The 20,617-nt window shown below is 46.7% G+C and overlaps 1 protein-coding gene across 1 annotated transcript; it reads right to left on the minus strand.

Moving 5' to 3' along the window:
* Positions 1-9,157: 9,157 nt before the first annotated feature.
* LOC139238077 (zinc finger protein 436-like) lies at positions 9,158-19,177 on the minus strand. Its single transcript, XM_070867440.1, has 2 exons — positions 19,092-19,177; positions 9,158-12,973 (listed from the first exon to the last, which is right to left on the minus strand). Exon 2 carries the CDS (start codon positions 12,875-12,877, stop codon positions 12,152-12,154), a length of 726 nt encoding a protein of 241 aa, XP_070723541.1. The 5' UTR covers positions 12,878-12,973; positions 19,092-19,177; the 3' UTR covers positions 9,158-12,151.
* Positions 19,178-20,617: the final 1,440 nt, after the last annotated feature.

The following is a 20,617-nucleotide window of genomic DNA, read 5'->3' on the forward strand; positions in this document are numbered from 1 at the left end:
GAACGGACCTCCTGCTCGACAGTTATAAAGCGATTTGAACATCTCTTTCAGCCAGGTGTGGGCACTTTCAAAGGGGCCAAAGTCAAAATCTACATCACACAGGATGCTAGACTGGTCCATCACAAGGCCAGAGCTGTACCCTATGTGATGAGGGAAAAGATTGAACATGAACTAGACAGGCTTCTGCGGGAAGGCATTATATCACCTGTGGAATTTAGCGACTGGGCAAGTCCCATCATCCCAGTCATGAAGCCTGATGGATCCGTACGAATCTGTGGGGACTACAAATCTACCATAAACCGAGTCTCCCTACAGGATCAGTACCCGCTGCCCAGAGCGGAGGACTTATTAACCACATTGGCTGGAGGTAAACTTTTCTCAAAATTAGACCTCACATCTGCATATATGATGCAAGAATTGACCGAGGAATCCAAGCTACTCACCACCATCAACACACATCGAGGTCTTTTCATGTACAATCGATGCCCATTCGGCATCAGGTCAGCAGCTGCCATATTCCAGCGCAACATGGAGAGTCTGCTCAAGTCCATCCCGGGGACGGTTGTATTTCAAGATAACATACTTATCACGGGCAGGGACACTGACTCCCATCTCCGTAATTTGGAGGAAGTACTAAAACGGTTGGATTGGGTAGGCCTACGAGTCAAGAAATCCAAGTGCCTGTTTCTCGCACCCGAGGTTGAATTTTTGGGCAGAAGGATTGGCGCTGATGGAATCCGTCCAACAGAGTCCAAAACAGAAGCAATTCGCCTGGCACCCAGGCCCCGAAATGTCTCAGAACTGCGCGCCTTTCTCGGGCTACTCAATTACTTTGGGAACTTTATGCAGAACTTAAGCACGCTGCTGGAGCCTCTCCATGTGCTACTCGGGAAGGGGTGCGATTGGTTTTGGGGGGATGCCCAGGAACGCGCCTTCAATAAGGCATGCAATCTTCTGTGTTCCAACAGTGTTTTGACTTTCTTTGACCCAGGTAAAAAGCTAGTTCTCACATGCGATGCATCAGCGTATGGGGTCGGTTGCGTTTTGCAACATGTCAATAGTGCGGGCAAATTACAACCCATAGCTTATGCCTCCAGGTCACTTTCGCGGGCGGGGCGCGGGTCCGGAATGGTAGAGAAGGAGGCGCTCGCGTGCGTGTACGGTGTCAAAAAGATGCACCAATACCTTTTCGGGGCCAAGTTCGCGTTAAAAACCGACCACAAGCCCCTCACATCCCTCCTATCCGAGAGCAAGGCAATAAACGCCAACGCCTCGGCGCGAATTCAATGGTGGGCACTCACGCTGGCATCCTACGACTATACCATAAGGCACAGACCAGGCACAGACAACTGTGCCGACGCGCTCAGCAGGCTACTCTGGCGACCACGGATGGGTCTGATGAACAGGACTGTGAGATAGTCATGGCAATCAATGCCTTTGATTCCACAGGTTCGCCCATGACGGCTCGCCAAATCAGAGCCTGGACGGCCAGCGATCCCACGTTATCCTTAGTAAAAAGATGTGTCCCAACTGGTGACTGGGCAGAGGCTCGCGATGCCTGCCCCGAGGAATTAAAACCCTTTCACAGGTGCATGCATGAGCTATCATTACAAGCAGACTGCCTGATGTGGGGCAGCTGAGTAGTCATGCCTCTGCGAGGCAGAGAGGCATTTGTCCGGGAGCTCTACCGCGAGCACCCGGGGATCGTTCTCATGAAGGCCATAGCCAGATCCCACGTCTGGTGGCCTAGTATTGACGCGGACTTGGAGCTCTGCCTCCGATGGTGCACCATTTGTGCTCAACTCAGCAATGCCCCCAGGGAGGCTCCACTGAGGTCCTGGCCTACCAAACCGTGGTCGCAGGTGTACATAGACTATGCGGAGCCATTCATGGGCAAAATGTTCCTCGTAGTTGTCGATGCATTTTCAAAGTGGATCGAATGCACCATTTTAAACTCGAGCACAACCTCCAGCACTATGGAGAGCCTCGCAACCATGTTTGCAACGCAAGGAATCCCTGACATATTGGTCAGTGACTGGTCCGTGCTTCACCAGCGCAGAATTCCAAGACTTTAAAATTGACCACGGCATAAATCACGTCAAGACGGCACCATTCAAGCCGGCCTCCAATGGCCAGGCAGAGAGAGCAGTGCAAATCATTAAACAAGGCATGCTTAAAATCCAAGGTCCCACGCTGCAGGGTCACCTGTCGCTGGCATACAGATCTCGTCCACACTCACTGACTGGGATCCCCCCCGCGCAACTGTCGATGAAAAGGACTTTAAAAACAAGGCTCTCATTAATCCTCCCAGACATGCACGAAATCATTGAGGCAAAGTGCCGTAAGCTGACTGAGTACCATGAGGGGGAGATGGAATGAGATAGGGGACAAAGTGCTTGTACTAAACTATGGTAGGGGTCCCAAATGGCTTGCAGGGACAGTAACGGGCAAGGAAGGAAACCGGCTACTGGTAGTACAAATGGACAATGGCAAAACCTGCCGGAGGTATGTAGGCCAAGTCAAAAGCAGATTTACCAACAACATTGCGGAACCAGAGGCAGACTACAATGTGGAACTCGCACCACACCTGGTGGACAGAGAGGGAACAACCTGAGGAAAGGGCAATCCCAACAGACAGCCCAGGCGAGTCAACAACAATCACACCCAAAGAAAAACAGACACCAAGGCAAACAACTGAACCACAACTCAGACGCTCCACGCGAGAGCGTAGACCACCTGAGAGACTGAACCTATAAAGACAATAAGACCTTGGTGGAGGGTGATGTCATGTATCTTACATTATTCTATATAACTCTATCCTAACATGCTATACATGACTGTAATAAGATATGAACTGTAACCACCAGCATACCTTACCACCAGGGGTGCACTTGCAAGAGACAGGTATATAAGGACAGGTCTCAGGCAAGTGCAGCATTCCAGAGCAGTGAAATAAAGGTGCAGGTCCAGAGTGACCTTGACTTCACTACATGCCTCATGTGAATCTGTACTAAGGGGACAGGACTTTACACTCCTATACCATGTAGGAACTCGGGGACACTTCCGGTGTCCCTGACGACTACGTGTGCGGGAAGTGTATCTGCCTCCAGCTCCTGACGGACCGCGTTGCGGATTTGGAGCTGAGGGTGGATTCACTCTGGAGCATCTACGATGCTGAGAATGACGTGAGTAGCACGTGTAGCGAGTTTGTCTTACCGCAGGTGAAGGGTCCACAGCCAGATAGGGAATGGAAGACCAGCAGGAAGAGCAGTGCAAGGAAGGTAGTGCAGGGGTCCCCTGCGGTCATCCCCCTGCAAAACAGATACACCACTTTGAGTACTGTTGAGGGGGATGACTCATCAGGGGAGGGGAGCAGCAGCCAAGTTCATGGCACCGTGGCTGGCTCTGCTGCACAGGAGGGCAGGAAAAAGAGTGGGAGAGCGATAGTGATAGGGGATTCAATTGTAAGAGGAATAGATAGGCGTTTCTGCGGCCGCAACCGAGACTCCAGGATGGTATGTTGCCTCCCTGGTACAAGGGTCAAGGATGTTTCTGAGCGGGTGCAGGACATTCTGAAAAGGGAGGGTGAACAGCCAGTTGTCGTAGTGCACATTGGTACCAACGATATAGGTAAAAAAAGGGATGAGGTCCTACGAGACGAATTTAAGGGGCTAGGAGCTAAATTAAAAAGTAGGACCTCAAAAGTAGTAATCTCGGGATTGCTACCAGTGCCACGTGCGAGTCAGAGTAGGAATCGCAGGATAGCTCAGACGAATACGTGGCTTGAGGAGTGTTGCACAGGGGAGGGATTCAAATTCCTGGGACATTGGAACCGGTTCTGGGGGAGGTGGGACCAGTACAAACCGGACGGTCTGCACCTAGGCAGGACTGGAACCAATGTCCTATGGGGAGTGTTTGCCAGTGCTGTTGGGAAGGAGTTAAACTAATAGGGCAGGGGGATGGGAACCAATGCAGGGAGACCGAGGGAAACAAAATGGAGACAGAAGCAAAAGACAGAAAGGAGATGAGTAAAAGTGGAGGGCAGAGAAACCCAAGGCAAAAAACAAAAAGGGCCAATGTGCAGCAAAATTCTAAAGGGTCAAAGTGTAATCAAAAGGCAAGCCTGAAAGCACAGTGCCTCAATGCGAGGAGTATTCGGAACCCAGGAGAGGGCTCTAAGCTAGTTAAAGTGGGTGAGTGGTTGAACAGGACCCCAAGAAAGAATGCAAAAGGCAGGAGGCAACAGAGCAGAGTAGCACTGGGGTAAGTGTAAACCACAAGGTGATAGGAAGGGACAATATGTATGAATATAAAGGGGCTGCAGGAGGGGTCAAAACTAAAAATCATGGTTTAAAAACTAGTATTAAAACACTCTACCTAAATGCACGCAGCATTCAAAATAAAGTAAATGAGTTGACGGCACAAATCATTACAAATGGGTATGATTTGGTGGCCATTTCAGAAACGTGGTTGCAGGGTGGCCAAGATTGGGAATTAAACATTCAGGGGGTATCTGATAATTCGGATAGATAGACAAGAAGGGAAAGGAGGTGGGGTAGCTCTGTTAATAAAGGATGATATCAGGGCAGTTGTGAGAGACGATATTAACTCTAATGAACAAAATGTTGAATCATTGTGGGTGGAGATTAGAGATAGTAAGGGGAAAAAGTCACTGGTGGGCGTAGTTTATAGGCCCCCAAATAATAACTTCATGGTGGGGCGGGCAATAATCAAGGGAATAATGGAGGCATGTGAAAAACGAATGGCAGTAATCATGGGGGATTTTAACCTACATCTCGATTGGTCAAATCAAATCGCACGGGGTAGCCTGGAGGAGGAATTCATAGAATGCATACGGGATTGTTTCTTAGAACAGTATGTTACAGAACCTACAAGGGAGCAAGCTATCTTAGATCTGGTCCTGTGTAATGAGACAGGAATAATAAACAATCTCCTCGTAAAAGATCCTCTCGGAATGAGTGATCACAATATGGTTGAATTTGTAATACAGATTGAGGGTGAGGAAGTAGTGTCAAACGAGCGTACTATGCTTAAACAAAGGGGACTACAGTGGGATGAGGGCAGAGTTGGCTAAAGTAGACTGGGAACACAGACTAAACGGTGGCACAATTGAGGAACAGTGGAGGACTTTTAAGGGGCTCTTTCATCGTGCTCAACAAAAATATATTCCAGTGAAAAAGAAGGGCGGCAAGAAAAGGGATAACCAGCCGTGATAACCATGGAAATAAAGGAGTATAAATTAAAAACCAATGCGTATAAGGTGGCCAAGGTTAGTGGGAAACAAGAAGATTGGGAAAATTTTAAACGACAGCAAAGAATGAATAAGAAAGCAATAAAGAAAGGAAAGATAGATTACGAAAGTAAACTTGCGCAAAACATAAAAACAGATAGTAAAAGCTTTTATCGATATATAAAACGGAAAAGAGTGACTAAAGTAAATGTTGGTCCCTTAAAAGATGAAAAGGGGGATTTAATAATGGGAAATGTGGAAATGGCCGAGACCTTAAACAATTATTTTGCTTCAGTCTTCAAAGTGGAAGACACAAAAACCATACCAAAAATTGCTCGTAATGGGAATGTGGGAAGGGAGGACCTTGAGATAATCACTATCACTAGGGGGGTAGTGCTGGACAGGCTAATGGGACTCAAGGTAGACAAGTCTCCTGGTCCTGATGAAATGCATTCCAAGGTATTAAAAGAGATGGCAGAAGTTATGGCAGATGCATTCGTTATAATCTACCAAAATTCTCTGGACTCTGGGGAGGTACCAACGGATTGGAAAGCAGCTAATGTAACGCCTCTGTTTAAAAAAGGGGGCAGACAAAAGGCAGGTAACTATAGGCCAGTTAGTTTAACATCTGTAGTGGGGAAAATGCTTGAAGCTATCATTAAGGAAGAAATAGCGGGACATCTAGATAGGAATAGTGCAATCAAGCAGACGCAACATGGATTCATGAAGGGGACATCATGTTTAACTAATTTACTGGAATTTTTTGAGGATATAACGAGCATGGTGGATAGAGGTGTACCGATGGATGTGGTGTATTTAGATTTCCAAAAGGCATTCGATAAGGTGCCACACAAAAGGTTACTGCAGAAGATAAAGGTACGCGGAGTCAGAGGAAAGGTATTAGCATGGATAGAGAATTGGCTGGCTAACAGAAAGCAGAGAGTCGGGATAAATGGGTGCTTTTCGGGTTGGAAATCAGTGGTTAGTGGTGTGCCACAGAGATCGGTGCTGGGACCACAACTGTTTACAATATACATAGATGACCTGAAAGAGGGGACAGAGTGTAGTGTAACAAAATTTGCAGATGACACAAAGATTAGTGGGAAAGCGGGTTGTGTAGAGGACACAGAGAGGCTGCAAAGAGATTTAGATAGGTTAAGCGAATGGGCTAAGGTTTGGCAGATGGAATACAATGTCGGAAAATGTGAGGTCATCCACCTTGGGGGGAAAAAAAAAACAGTAAAAGGGAATATTATTTGAATGGGGAGAAATTACAACATGATGCGGTGCAGAGGGACCTGGGGGTCCTTGTGCATGAATCCCAAAAAGTTGGTTTGCAGGTGCAGCAGGTAATCAGGAAGGTGAATGGAATGTTGGCCTTCATTGCGAGAGGGATGGAGTACAAAAGCAGGGAGGTCCTGCTGCAACTGTATAAGGGTATTGGTGAGGCCGCACCTGGAGTACTGCGTGCAGTTTTGGTCACCTTACTTAAGGAAGGATGTACTAGCTTTGGAGGGGGTACAGAGACGATTCACTTGGCTGATTCTGGAGATGAGGGGGTTACCTTATGATAAAGTAGACTGGGTCTTTACCCATTGGAGTTCAGAAGGATGAGGGGTGATCTTAAAGAAACATTTAAAATAATGAAAGGGATAGACAAGATAGAGGCAGAGAGGTTGTTTCCACTGGTCGGGGAGACTAGAACACGGGGGCACAGCCTCAAAATACGGGGGAGCCAATTTAAAACCGAGTTGAGAAGGAATTTCTTCTCCCAGAGGGTTGTGAATCTGTGGAATTCTCTGCCCAGGGAAGCAGTTGAGGCTAGCTCATTAAATGTATTCAAATCACAGATAGATAAGATTTTTATTCATTAAGGGAATTAAGGGTTAAGGGGAGCGGGCGGGTAAGTGGAGCTGAGTCCATGGGCAGATCAGCCATGATCTTGTTGAATGGCGGAGCAGGCTTGAGGGGCTGGATGGCCTACTCCTGTTCCTAATTCTTATGTTCTTATGACTGGCGATGTGAGCTGTGAGGAGGATGCTAAGAGGCTGCAGGGTGACTTGGACAGATTAGGTGAGTGGGCAAATGCATGGCAGATGCAGTATAATGTGGATAAATGTGAGGTTATCCACTTTGGTGGCAAAAACAGGAAGACAGAATATTATCTGAATCACGGCAGACTAGGAAAAGGGAAGTTGCAACGAGACCTGGGTGTCATGGTACATCAGTCATTGAAGTTTGGCATGCAGGTACAGCAGGCGGTGAAGAAGGCAAATGGCATGTTGGCCTTCATAGCTAGGGGATTTGAGTATAGGAGCAGGGAGGTCTTACTGCAGTTGTCCACAGCCTTGGTGAGGCCACACCTGGAACAGTGTGTTCAGTTTTGGTCTCCTAATCTGAGGAAGGACGTTCTTGCTATTGAGGGAGTACAGCGAAGGTTCACCAAATTGATTCCGAGGATGGCAGGACTGACCTATGAGGAGAGACTGGATCAACTGGGCTTGTATACACTGGAGTTTAGAAGAATGAGGGGGGATCTCGTAGAAACATAAAATTCTGATGGAGGGGATTGGACAGGTTAGAGGCAGGAAGAATGTTGCCATTGTTGGGGAGTTCCAGAACCAGGGGTCACAGTCTCAGAATAAGGGATAAGCCATTTAGGACCGAGATGAGGAGAAACTTCTTCACGCAGAGTGGTTAACCTATGGAATTCTCTACCACAGCAAGTTGTTGAGGCCAGTTTGTTCGATATATTCAACAGCGAGTTAGATATGGCCCTTCCAGCCAAAGGGATCAAGGGGTACAGAGAGAAAGCAGGAAAGAGGTTGAATGATCATATGATATTGAATGGCGGTGCAGGCTCAAAGGGCCGAATGGCCTGCTCCTGCACCTGCACCTAATTTCTATGTTTCTAGTTAAGAAAGCATTCGGGATACTTGACTTTATTAGCCGAGGCATAGAATATAAGAGCACGGAGATTATGCTTGATCTGTATAAAACACTAGTTAGGCCACAGCGATAGTACTGTGTGCAGTTCTGGTCACCACTTTACAGGAAGGATGTGTTTGCACTAGGGAGGGTACAGAGATTTAAGAGGATGGTACCGAGAGTGGAGAATCTTAGCTATGAGGACAGATTGGATAGGCTCGGTTGGTTTTCCTTGGAACAGAGGAGGCTGAGGGGAAATCTCATTGAGGTGTATAACATTATGAGGGGCCTATAGTGGATAGAAAGGGCCTAATTCCCTTAGCAAAGGGGTCAACAACCAGGGGGCATAAATGTAAAGTAATTGGTAGGTTTAGAAGGGATTTGAGGGGAAAATACTTGGATGTGCACTTGAAGTGTCGTTCTCTGCAAGGTTATGGACCTAGAGCAGGCAAGTGGGATTAGGCTGCATAGTTTCTTGTTGGCTGGCATGGACCAAAATGGCCTCCTTCTGTGCTGTAAACTTCTATGATTCTATGATTGCAACAACTCGTTGAGTATAAAAAAATGTCTTCACATCTCTCGTGTCTTTTTGTCCATTATTTGAAATGCATTTGCTGAGTGGATTCAAATTTAAATGTAAACCAGGTTTGCAGGCTCACTGCTCTATTCACACATTGAAAGTCAGAGAGATGCTGTGGGGCACACACTCAGTCCTGTAGCTGAAAACAATTAACAGACTGGGTTTTGTGTTTAGTGATCCCCGGTGGGCTACCGAGACCATCCCTGGATACCTAGGCTAGGAGAGGCACCCTGCAAGGTATGGGAAACTGGGACTTGTCCACGAGAGTAACCGAAGGTATGAGAACTGAAATAATCTAGAATTAGAAAGTAGAAAAGGCCTGAAAATTGAAGTCGGCAACAGAACATCAATTAGTCTCCACATATTTCTTAGAGAAATCAAGGACTCAACACGTGTGGTTGAAGCAAAGCCGATTTATTTGGCAGATATCCAGAATATTAACCCCTATAACTGGGCTGGCGTTTATGAACAAGTGGAAACAAACCCCAACTGTCAGAATGAACATGTTTCAGTCCTGGATGTGATTAACAGCAGCACTAACAGCAGAATCCAACCCCTGCTGTCACTTGTGAACTTGCTGATATTTCACTAGGTGGGATGAGTGAGTGAATCCCTTTACACACTCAGAGCAGGTCACTTCTGCTTTTATAACTAATCTCACACTCAGAATATTTAAACGGTTGCTTATCAGTGAGGTTCAATGACTGCCTGAACTTCTTTCTACAGTGGGAACAACTGAACGGCCTCTCTCCAGTGTGAACTCGCTGGTGTGACTACAGGCCGGAATCCCTTCCCACACACTAAGTAGGTGAGCAGACTCTCCCCTGTGTGACTGCTTCGATGACTTTCCAGGTGGGATGGGCAATTGAATCCCTTCCAACATTTCCACGGTTTCTACGTGGTGTGGGTGTCCTTGTGTCTCTCCAGGTTGGACAATCAGTTGCAGCCTCGTCCACACATACAACACGCTGTGAATGGTGCGATGTTTTTTCAGGCTGTGTAACCGATTAAAGCTCTTTCCACAGTCAGTGCACTGGAACACTCTCACTCGGCTGTGTGTCTTGGTGCTTTTCCAGTCACACTCATGTTTGAAATCTTTTCCCACAAACATTTCTCCTTCCACATTCAAAGGTCGATGCTATTCAGGCCCTGATGAATGGAGTGACTGTGTCAGATCTTGTTTGGTTTAAGTTTGCGGTCTGTAAATGCTGCCCTTCTCACAGCCTGTAACAGGAGTTTACAAAAGCCATCACTGTGAGTCCAGGATAGAAATTCACAACATTCTCTCCTCCTGGTTCCTGCCCAAGGGGGCTGTGTATGTGCCCTGCTGCACACTGAGCCTCTCAAAATGGTGGCCGTTAACCCGGGCCTGTCACCGGGAGAAAGCCCTGCAGCTGCCGCCCCGCATGGGACAAACACCGGACCCTGGAGGTTCTTGTTCGGGACCTGAGGCCCACACCGAGTGTTTCGAAAGCAGATGATGCGGAATGTTTTCTGTCAGGTCTGGGCCCACACTCTGTGTGTGTGAAGCCCGCTTCCCCTGCCCATCTCTCACCTACTGTCTTATCCATAGTCACCACTGCCGCCCATGCATGCTCAGCTCACATTACCTGGGTGATGGATGGCTGCTCTGGACCAATAGGAGGAGTGGGGCTGGAGGATCAAGTGGGCAGTCGGTCCTCCAACTAATCAGAGTGTGTGAGGGGTGGGACTTGCAGCACCCAGTGGGTGGGGCGGCGTCTGGATCTCCCTCATTGGCTGAGACTGCCCCATTGTTAAAGCTGATTTCTCTCCAGGAGGAAACTGGACCGATCTGTTATAATAGCTTTAACCTTTAACAGATGAAACCCTGTGGGGTGGAGCAAACATTGGTAGTGAAATGGATTCATTCAGGACAGACAGCAAGGATTATTTCAGGAAATAACACAGTATAGTGAGAAAGGAAATGCAGTGGATGTTGTCGATGGATTGTCAAAAGGTATCTGATAAAGGTGCCAGACAGGAGGCTTGTTGATCAAATTAAGGTTCACGGTATTAAAGGGAGTGGGCAGCATGGATAGGAAGTTGGGTAAAGGGCAGAAAATAGATAGTCGTGGTTAATGGATGTTCTTCACACTGGAGGGATATATACAGTAGTATCCCCCCAGGTCTCTGCTCAATATAGAGAAATTAACTGGGCTTGGGTATATGGGGCACAAGATCATAATCTCCAGATAAGACCAAAACTGGGACCATGGCCAACCGTGAGGAGGACTGCAAGTGACTTCTGTGTAAAAACACAAGTTAGTAAATGGGGCAGGTTGATGTCAGCTGGAATTTAATGCAGAGAAATGTGCGATGATACATTTTGGGAGGAAGACAATGGTGGGAAAAATACATTTAATGGTAAAACTTTAAAAGGAGCAGTGAGTAAAGAGGTGTCAGATTCTAGCTAATGCAATGCCTTATTAATTAGCAGGTTCGAGAGTCTAGTGTCAGAACCTTTAACACCTTAAGAAATATAAGATGAGCAGATTATCTGTCCTCTACCACATCTTAAATTGCTCCATCAATCAGAGTAAACATACAAGTCCCACATGTCCACAGTAACTGACACGAGGTCAGCCCGCTGGATGGAATCTTGGGCTCCCCAAGCTTGATCTCCGTTGTCTCCAGTCCCGACTGCCCCTTTACATCAGAATCACCTCACTTTTATACCCTGCAGTGATCCATTTCTGGCACCGAACTCTGTCTTCTCTGCTGGCTTTTGACAGGAAGCGGAGAAAAGACAGCTGGAACTTCCCTATGCTGTGATTACCTAGTTCACAGCAATTACTTTTCTTCACTAATTTTCTCATTATCCCTAAACTCCTGCCTGCTGTTAATTCTTATAGTTTCACAATTATAGGTATAAACATCACACATTTATAATTAATCTATTCTGTTGCTCACTCTGGGTTAATCTCATATTGTGGTTAATAACAGACAAACCCTGTTCTTTCCCCTGATCTGATTAGTTTCCAACCAGTGGGTACATTGAATGGAATGTCTCATTAGTGTTGCCGTGGCGATCTGTCTGCAGTGAAGCGTCTGTTTGAGTTTCTAACTTAGACTAAACTTCTCTTTCCTGGAGCCAAACACAATCAGCAGTATTTTACTCACCTTTTAGGGGCAAGTGTCAATCTGATCATTCACCCTTTGATTTATTTGATATGTATCCAGAATATTGAACTCCAGCCCCAGTTATAGGGATTATTAACATCAGCAGAAACAAACCCCAACTATCAGAATTAACATGGTTTAGTCCTGGATGTGATTAACAACAGCAATACAGCAGAATCCAATTCCTGCAGTCACTTGTGACCTTTCTAGTGTCTCAGCAAGCCAGATGACTGAGTGAATCCATCCCCACACTAAGAGCAGGTGAACGGCCTCTCCCCTGTGTGAACTCGCTGGTGTGTCAGGAGGGTGGATGACAGAGTGAATCCCTTCCCACACTCAGAGCAGGTGAACGGTCTCTCCCCGGTGTGAACTCGCTGGTGTATCAGCAGGTGGGATGACCGAATGTAACGCTTCCCACACTCCGAGCAGGTGAACGGCCTCTCCCCAGTGTGAACTCTTTCGTGTGCCAGTAGGTCGGATGACTGAGTGAATCCCTTCCCACACTCAGAGCAGGTGAATGGCCTCTCCCCAGTGTGACCTCGCTGGTGTGTTAGCAGGTGGGATGACTGAGTGAATCTCTTCCCACATTCACAGCAGGTGAACGGCCTCTCCCCAGTGTGAACTCGCTGGTGTCTCAGCAGGTTGGCCGACTGACTAAAGCCCTTCCCACACTCAGAGCAGGTGTACGGCCTCTCCCCAGTATGAACTCGCTGGTGTCTCAGTAGGAGGGTTGACTGAGTAAAGCCCTTCCCACACTCAGAGCAGGTGAACGGCCTCTCCCCAGTGTGAACTCGCTGGTGATTCAGCAGGTGGGATGACTGAGTGTAACCCTTCCCACATTCACAGCAGGTGAACGGCCTCTCACGGGTGCAACTGCGTTTGTGTCTCTCCAGTTTGGACAATCGGCTGAATCCTTGTCCACATACAGAGCACGTGTATTGTTTCTCCCCACTGTGAACAGTACTTTTTGCTTCCATGTTCAAAGACCAATGATATTCCAGTCCCAGTGAATCCAGTGATTGTCAGATTTTGATGTGATGTTTGGTTTGAGCTTCCAGTCTACAAATCCTCCCCTGTAAAATGAATATCAAACAGGAAAAGGGAAGGGTGAGACAGAACCCACAAAAACACAAAGGCAGGTTGTGAAATTAAGCTTAATGAATCTGGTTAATTGTGCAGCCGTCAGCAGAAAAAAGTGACCATGAAAGCTGCTGGATTGTTGTCAAAATCCAACTGTTCACTAATGTGCTTTCGGGACGGGAACCTGCCACCCGGTCTGTGCCGACACAAGACTCTGGCCTCTATGGGAGGAAAGAGAGAGAGTTGGCAGCGGGGGCATAGGTGAGAACATAAGAAATAGGAGCAGGATTGGCCCTACAGCCCGTCGAGCCTGCTCCGTCATTCAATAAGATCATGGCTGATCATCAACCTCAACTCACATATCTCTTGATTTCCCATGACTCCAAAAATCTATCTATCTCAGACTTGAATATATTCAGAGATTCAGCATCCACAGCTCTCTGGGGCAGAGAATTCCAAAGATTCACAACCCTCTGAGTGAAGAAATTCCTCCTCATCTCAGTCTTAAATGGCGTAACCCTTATCCTCAGACTATGCCTCCTAGTTCTAGGAACTCCAGCCAGGGGAAACAACCTCTCAGGATCTACCCTGTCAATCCCCTTCACAATCATGTATGTTTCAATGAGAGTACCTCATTCTTCTAAACTCCAGATAGCACAGGCCCATTCTACACAATCTCTCATCATAAGACAGCCCTCGAGGAATCCATCTAGTGAATCTAGTGAGGTACACTGTACATCTGCAACATGACCAGAATTTTGACAGAACCTCCAAAACCCACAACCTCTACCACCTAGATGGACCAAGGCAGCAGATGCATGGGAGCACCATCACCACTAAGTTACCCTCCAAGTCTCACACCATCCTGACTTGAACATATATTGTTGTTCCTACATCGTAACTACATCCTACATGGGTGAAAATCCTGGACTTCCTATCTAACAACACTGTGGGAGTACTACACCACACAGAAATCTGAAATCAAAGCAGAAAATGCTGGAAATACCCAGGTGGAGAGCGAAACAAAGCAAACGTTTCAGGACGTTGATCTTCCGTGAGTGTGTAATAAAGCACTGAGCCACAGCCACTGACCAATGGCGGCCGGGGACCCACAATTCACTGCAACCCAGGGACTGTATGTGGGGATTCCAACCCTGTGACAGCACATGGGGATTCTAATCCTGGAACCGTGCATGCGGATTCTAATCCTGGGACTGTACAGGATGATTCCAACCCTGGGACCGTACATGGGGATTCCAACCCTGGGACCGTACATGGGGATTCTAAACCTGGGACTGTACATGGGAATTCTAACTCTGGGCTTGTAATGGAGATTATGACCCTGGGAGTGTACAAGGGGGTCCAGCTCTGGGGCTTTTCTGCTACAATTATGTGGGATGTAAACCGTAAGCTTGGTACTGACCAGCACCTTTAGAAGATGGTGTGAAATCTGACATGTGGAGAGTGAGAATAAAATAACTGAGGCATAAATAATTTATCTCCTGGGCACTGGGACTTGCTAAAGACAAATCGTGTTAAACCAACTTGATCATGTTTTTTTGATGAGGTAACAGTGAGGGTTGATGAGGGTAATGCAGTTGATGTAGTGTACATGGATTTCCAAAAGTCGTTCGACAAAGTGCCACATAATAGGCTTGACAGCAAAATTGAAGCCCATGGATTAAAAGGGACAGCGGCATCCTGGATATGAAATTGGCTAAGTGACAGCAAATAGAGGGTAGTGGTGAACAGTTGTTTTTTGGACTGGTGGAAGGTATACAGTGGTGTTCCCCAGGGGTCAGTTCCTGGACCACTGCTTTTCTTGATATATATTAATGACTTGGATGTGGGTGAAAGGGCACAATTTCAAAATATGCTGATGACTCAAAGCTAGTAAATGTATAGAACAGTGAGGAGGAGAATGATAGACTTCAGGAAATGGTGAAATGGGCGAATACGTGGCAGATGAAATTTAACTCAGAAAAATGTGAAGTGATGCATTTTGGCAGAACATTGAGAAGAGGAAATATAAACTAAAGGGTACAATCCTAAAGTGGGTGCACAAACAGAGAGACCTGGGGCTTTCTGTGCATAAATCATTGAAGGTGGGAGGGCAGGTTAAGAAACAGTTAAACAGGCTTACGGGACCTTGGGCTTTATAAAACAGTAAAAGGCAGATGCAGTATAACGTAGATAAATGTGAGGTTATCCACTTTGGTGGCAAAAACACGAAGGCAGAATATTATCTGAATGGCAGCAGATTAGGAAAAGGGGAGGTGCAACGAGACCTGGGTGTCATGGTACATCAGTCATTGAAAGTTGGCATGCAGGTACAGCAGGTGGTGAAGGCAAATGGTATGTTGGCCTTCATAGCTAGGGAATTTGAGTATAGGAGCAGGGAGGTCTTACTGCAGTTATACAGGGCCCTGGTGAGACCTCACCTGGAGTATTGTGTTCAGTTTTGGTCTCCTAATCTGAGGAAGGACGTTCTTACTATTGTGGGAGTGCAGCGAAAGGTTCACCAGACTGATTCCCGGGATGGCAGGACTGACATATGAGGAGAGACTGGATCGACTGTGTATTCACTGGAGTTTAGAAGCGTGAGAGGGGATCTCATAGAAACATATAAAATTCTGACGGGACTGGACAGGTTAGATGCAGGAAGAATGTTCCCGATGTTGGGGAAGTCCAGAACCAGAGAACACAGTCTAAGAGTAAGGGGTAAGCCATTTCGGACTGAGATGAGGAGAAACTTCTTCACTCAGAGTTGTTAACCTGTGGAATTCTCTACCGCAGAGAGTTGTTGATGCCAGTTCATTGGATATATTCAAGAGGGACTTAGATATGGCCCTTATGGCTAAAGGGATCAAGGGGTATGGAGAGAAAGCAGGAAAAGGGTACTGAGGTGAATGATCAGCCATGATCTTACTGAATGGTGGTGCAGGCTCAAAGGGCTGAATGGCCTACTCCTGCACCTATTTTCTATGTTTCTATGTAAAAGTATGAAAATTATGCTGAACCTGTATAAAATACTGGATCAGCCCTGACTGGAGTACTGTGTCCAATTCTGTGCACTGCACTTTAGGAAGGATGTGATGGCCTAAAAGAAGGTGCAGAAAAGTTTATGAGAATGATTCCAGGAATTAGTGGATTGGAGAAGCTGGGGTTGTTTTCCTTGGAGCAGCAAAAATTGAGAGGTGATTTGATAGAGGTGTTCCCATCAGCAGAAGGGTCGAGAACCAGAGGACACAGATTGAAGGTGATTGGCCACAGAACCAAAAGCAACCAGAGAAAAATATTTTTTTACGCGAGTGGTTAGGATCTGGAATGCACTTCCTCAAAGGGTGGTGGAGACAGACTCAATTTTATCTTTGAAAAGGGAGTTGGACAAGTACCTGAAGGGAAAAAAATTGCAGGGCTACGGGGAATGGGCAAGGGAGTGGTACAAACTGAGAGCCAACATGGGCTCAACGGGCCAAATGCCCTTCTTCCGTGCTTAAGCTAACTTTGATGGTATGAGGCGCGAATTGGCTAGATTAGACTGGCAAATGATACTTGAAGGGTTGACAGTGGATAGGCAATGGCAAACCTTTAAAAATTATATGGACGAACTTCAACAAGTGTAGATCCCTGTCTGGAGTAAAAATAAAATGGGGAAGGTGGCTCAACCATGGCTAACAAGGAAAATTAAGGATAGTGTTAAATCCAATGAAGAGGCATACAAATTAGCCAGAAAAAGTAGCAAGCCGGAGGACTGGGAGAATTTTCTAATTCAGAATTCAGCAGAGGAGGACGAAGGGTTTAATTAAGGAGGGGGAAAACAGAGTACGAGAGGAAGCTTGCCACAAATATAAAAACTGACTGCAAAAGCTTCTATAGATATGTGAAGAGAAAAAGATAAGTGAAGACAAACGTTGGTTCCTTGCAGTCGGATTCGGGTGAATTTATAATGGGGAACAAAGAAATGGCAGACCAATTGAACAAGTACTTTGGTTCTGTCTTCACAAAGGAAGACACAAATAACCTTAGGGTCCGAAGATATAGTGAGAAGGAGGAACTGAAGGATATCCTTATTAGGTGGGAAATTGTGTTAGGAAAATTAATGGGATTAAAGGCCAATAAATGCCCAGGGCCTGATAGTCTACATCCCACAGTACTTAAGTAGCCCTAGAAATAATGGATGCATTGGTGATAATTTTCCAACAGTCTATCGACTCTGGATCAGTTCCTATGGACTGGAGGGTTGCTAATGTAACACCACTTTTTAAAAAAGGAGGGAGAGAAAATAGGTAATTATAGACCAGTTAGCCTGACATCAGTAGTGGGGAAAATGTTGGAATCAATCATTAAGGATGAAATAGCAGCACATTTGGAAAGCAGTGACAGGATTGGTCCAAGTTAGCATGGATTTATGAAGGGGAAATCATGCTTAACAAATCTTCTGGAATTTTTTGAGGATGTAACTAGTAGAGTGGACAGGGGAGAACCAGTGGATGTGGTGTATTTGGACTTTCAAAAGGCTTTTGACAAGGTCCCACACACAAGAGATTGGTGTGCAAAATCAAAGCACATGGTATTGGGGGGTAATGTACTAACGTGGATAGAGAACTGGTTGGCAGACAGGAAGGATTAACGGGTCTTTTTCAGAATGGCAGGCAGTGACTAGTGGAGTGCCGCAGGGGTCAGTGCTGGGACCCCAGCTCTTTACAATATACATCAATGATTTAGATGAAGGAATTGAGTGTAATATCTCCAAGTTTTCAGATGACACTAAACTGGGTGGCGATGTGAGCTGTGAGGAAGATGCTAAGAGGCTGCAGGGTGATTTGGACTGGTTAGGCGAGTGGGTAAATACATGGCAAATGCAGTATAATGTGGATAAATGTGAGGTTATCCACTTTGGGGGCAAAAACACAAAGACAGATTATTATCTGAATGGCGGCAGATTAGGAAAAGGGGAGGTGCAGCGAGACCTGGGTGTCATGATTCATCAGTCATTGAAGGTTGGCATGCAGGTACAGCAGGCGGTGAAGAAGGCAAATGGTATGTTGGCCTTCACAGCAAGGGGATTGGAGTATAGGAGCAGCGAAGTCTTACTGCAGTTGTACAGGGCCTTGGTGAGGCCCCACCTGGAATACTGTGTTCAGTTTTGGTCTCCTAGGAGGATGTTCTTGCTATTGAGGGAGTGCAGCAGAGATTCACCTGACTGATTCCTGGGATGGCAGGACTGACATATGAGGAGAGACTGGGTCGACTGGGCCTGTATTCACTGGAGTTTAGAAGGATGCGAGGGGATCTCATAGAACATATAAAATTCTGACAGGACTGGACAGGTTAGATGCAGGAAGAATGTTCCCGATGTTGGGGGAAGTCCCAAACCAAGGGACATAGTCTTAGGATAAGGGGTAAGCCATTTAGGTCTGAGATGAGGAGGAACTTCTTCACTCAGAGAGTTGTTGACCAGTGGAAAAACCCTACCGCAGAGAGTTGTTGATGCCAGTTCATTGGATATGTTCAAGAAGGAGTTGGATATGGCCCTTACGGCTAAAGGGATCAAGGGGTATGGAGTGAAAGCAGGAACAGGGTACTGAAGGAATGATCAGCCATGATCTTATTGAATGGTGGTGCAGGCTTGAAGGGCCAGATGGCCTACTCCTGCACCTATTTTCCATGTTTCTAACCTTCTGACTCAGGGGCAAGTGCGCTGCCAACTGAGCCACAGCTAGCACTTAAAATCTGAGCCAGTGGGTTGTGAGACAACGAGCCTTGGCCCAATAAGGGGAACAAATGCCCACAGCCTCCCCTGGGCACAGGCCCTGAATAAAGGACTGCAGAAAGTCACGAGACTGCAGGTCACACAATCACCAGCGCAAGTCCTGCCTCTCGGACTCCCCGATTGGTTGGAAGACCCGCTGCCGGCTCACTCCTCCAGCCCCGCCTCTCTCGCGCCCATTGGTCAGAAGCTCCCGTCAATCAGGCCGTGGGCCCGCGTCACGTGTGCCTGGAGCGGCGAACTCTCGGGTTTTGTATTTCCCTTCATTCTCTCCCAATCCACCCTTCCGTCACCCCCCCCCTGCGCTTCTCTACCTATTCAGAGCGGAGAAAACTCACTTTGTGTCACCGATTGAGACTCTTTATCGGACACAAACGCCTCCGCCTCTCCCCGGAAGGCCCCGCACCGACTCCGTGCCACAGGATCCGAGCGCGCATGCGCAGCTACGGGTGTGACGGGGGTGGTTTATATCCTCTGGACATGCGCGGTTATTACCGATTGTGACCGAGGCTCGGTTCCGCCTGCGCATGCGCGGATTCGGCTGTCAATCAACCATCAGGCAGACGAAGCTGCTAGAAAATCATAGAATCATAGAAATTTACAGCATAGGAGGCTGTCATTTACCCATCGTGTCCATGCCGGCCAACAAGAGGCTATCCAGCTCTAGGTCCGTAGCCTTGTGTGTTCTTCAAGTGCACATCCAAGTACTTTTTGAATGTGGTGAGGGTTTCTGCATCTACCATCCTTTCAGGCAGTGAGTTCCAGACAGTCAACATGCTTTGGGTGAAGAAATTCTCCTCTAAACCTCAGCCCAATTACTGTAAATCACTGCCTTCTGGTTATTGACCCTTTACTCAGGGAAATATGTACGCTCTATCCACTCTGGTCCCCTCCTAATTTTATACACCTCAATTATATCTCCCCTCAGCCTCCTCTGTTCCAAAGAAAACAATCCCAGCCTATCCAATCTTTCCTCATAGCTAAAATTATCTAGTCCAGGCAACATCCTCGTAAATCTCCTCTGTACCTTCTCTAGCGCAATCACATCTTTCCTGTAATGTGGTGAACAGAATTGCACACAGTTATCTAGCTGTGGCCTAACCAGTGTTTTATATAGTTCACGCATAACCTCCCTGCTCTTGTATTCTGTGCCTCGGCTAATAAATGCAAGTATCCAGAATGCTTTCTTAACCACCTTATCTACCTGTCCTGGTACCTTCAGGGATCTGCACATGCACTCCAAGGTCCCTTTGTTCCTCTACACTGCTCAGTGCCCTACCATTTGTTATGTATTCCCTTGTCTTGTTAGCCCTTCCCAAATGCATTACCTCACACTTCTCCGTATTGAATTCCAGTTGCCACTGTTCTGACCACCTGACCAGTCCACTGATATTTTCCTATAGTCTACAGCTTTCTTCTCCTTTATCAACCACATGGCCAATTTTTGTATCATCTGCAAACTTCTTATTTATACCCCCTACATTCAAGTACCAATCATTGATATATACCACAAAAATCAAGGGTTCGAGCACTGAGCCCTGTGGAACCCCACTGGAAACATCCTTTCAGTCACAAAAACACTCATCAACCATTACCCTTAGCTTCCTGTCTCTGAGCCAATTTTGGATCCAACGTGTCATTTTGCCTTGGATTCCATGGACTTTTACTTTCGTGACCAGCCTGCCATGTGGGACTTTATCAAAAGCCTTGCTAAAATCCATATACACTACATCGTATGCACTGTCCTCATCGACCCTCTTGTTAACTCTATGGTAGAGCTATCTAGTTAGTTCCACTCCCTTCATCTTTCCCCATAGCTCTGCAAATATATACCCTTCAGCATTCATTCAATTCACTTTTGAAA

This window comes from Pristiophorus japonicus, chromosome 2 (genome assembly GCF_044704955.1).
Source record: "Pristiophorus japonicus isolate sPriJap1 chromosome 2, sPriJap1.hap1, whole genome shotgun sequence".
Taxonomy (NCBI): Eukaryota; Metazoa; Chordata; class Chondrichthyes; family Pristiophoridae; genus Pristiophorus; species Pristiophorus japonicus.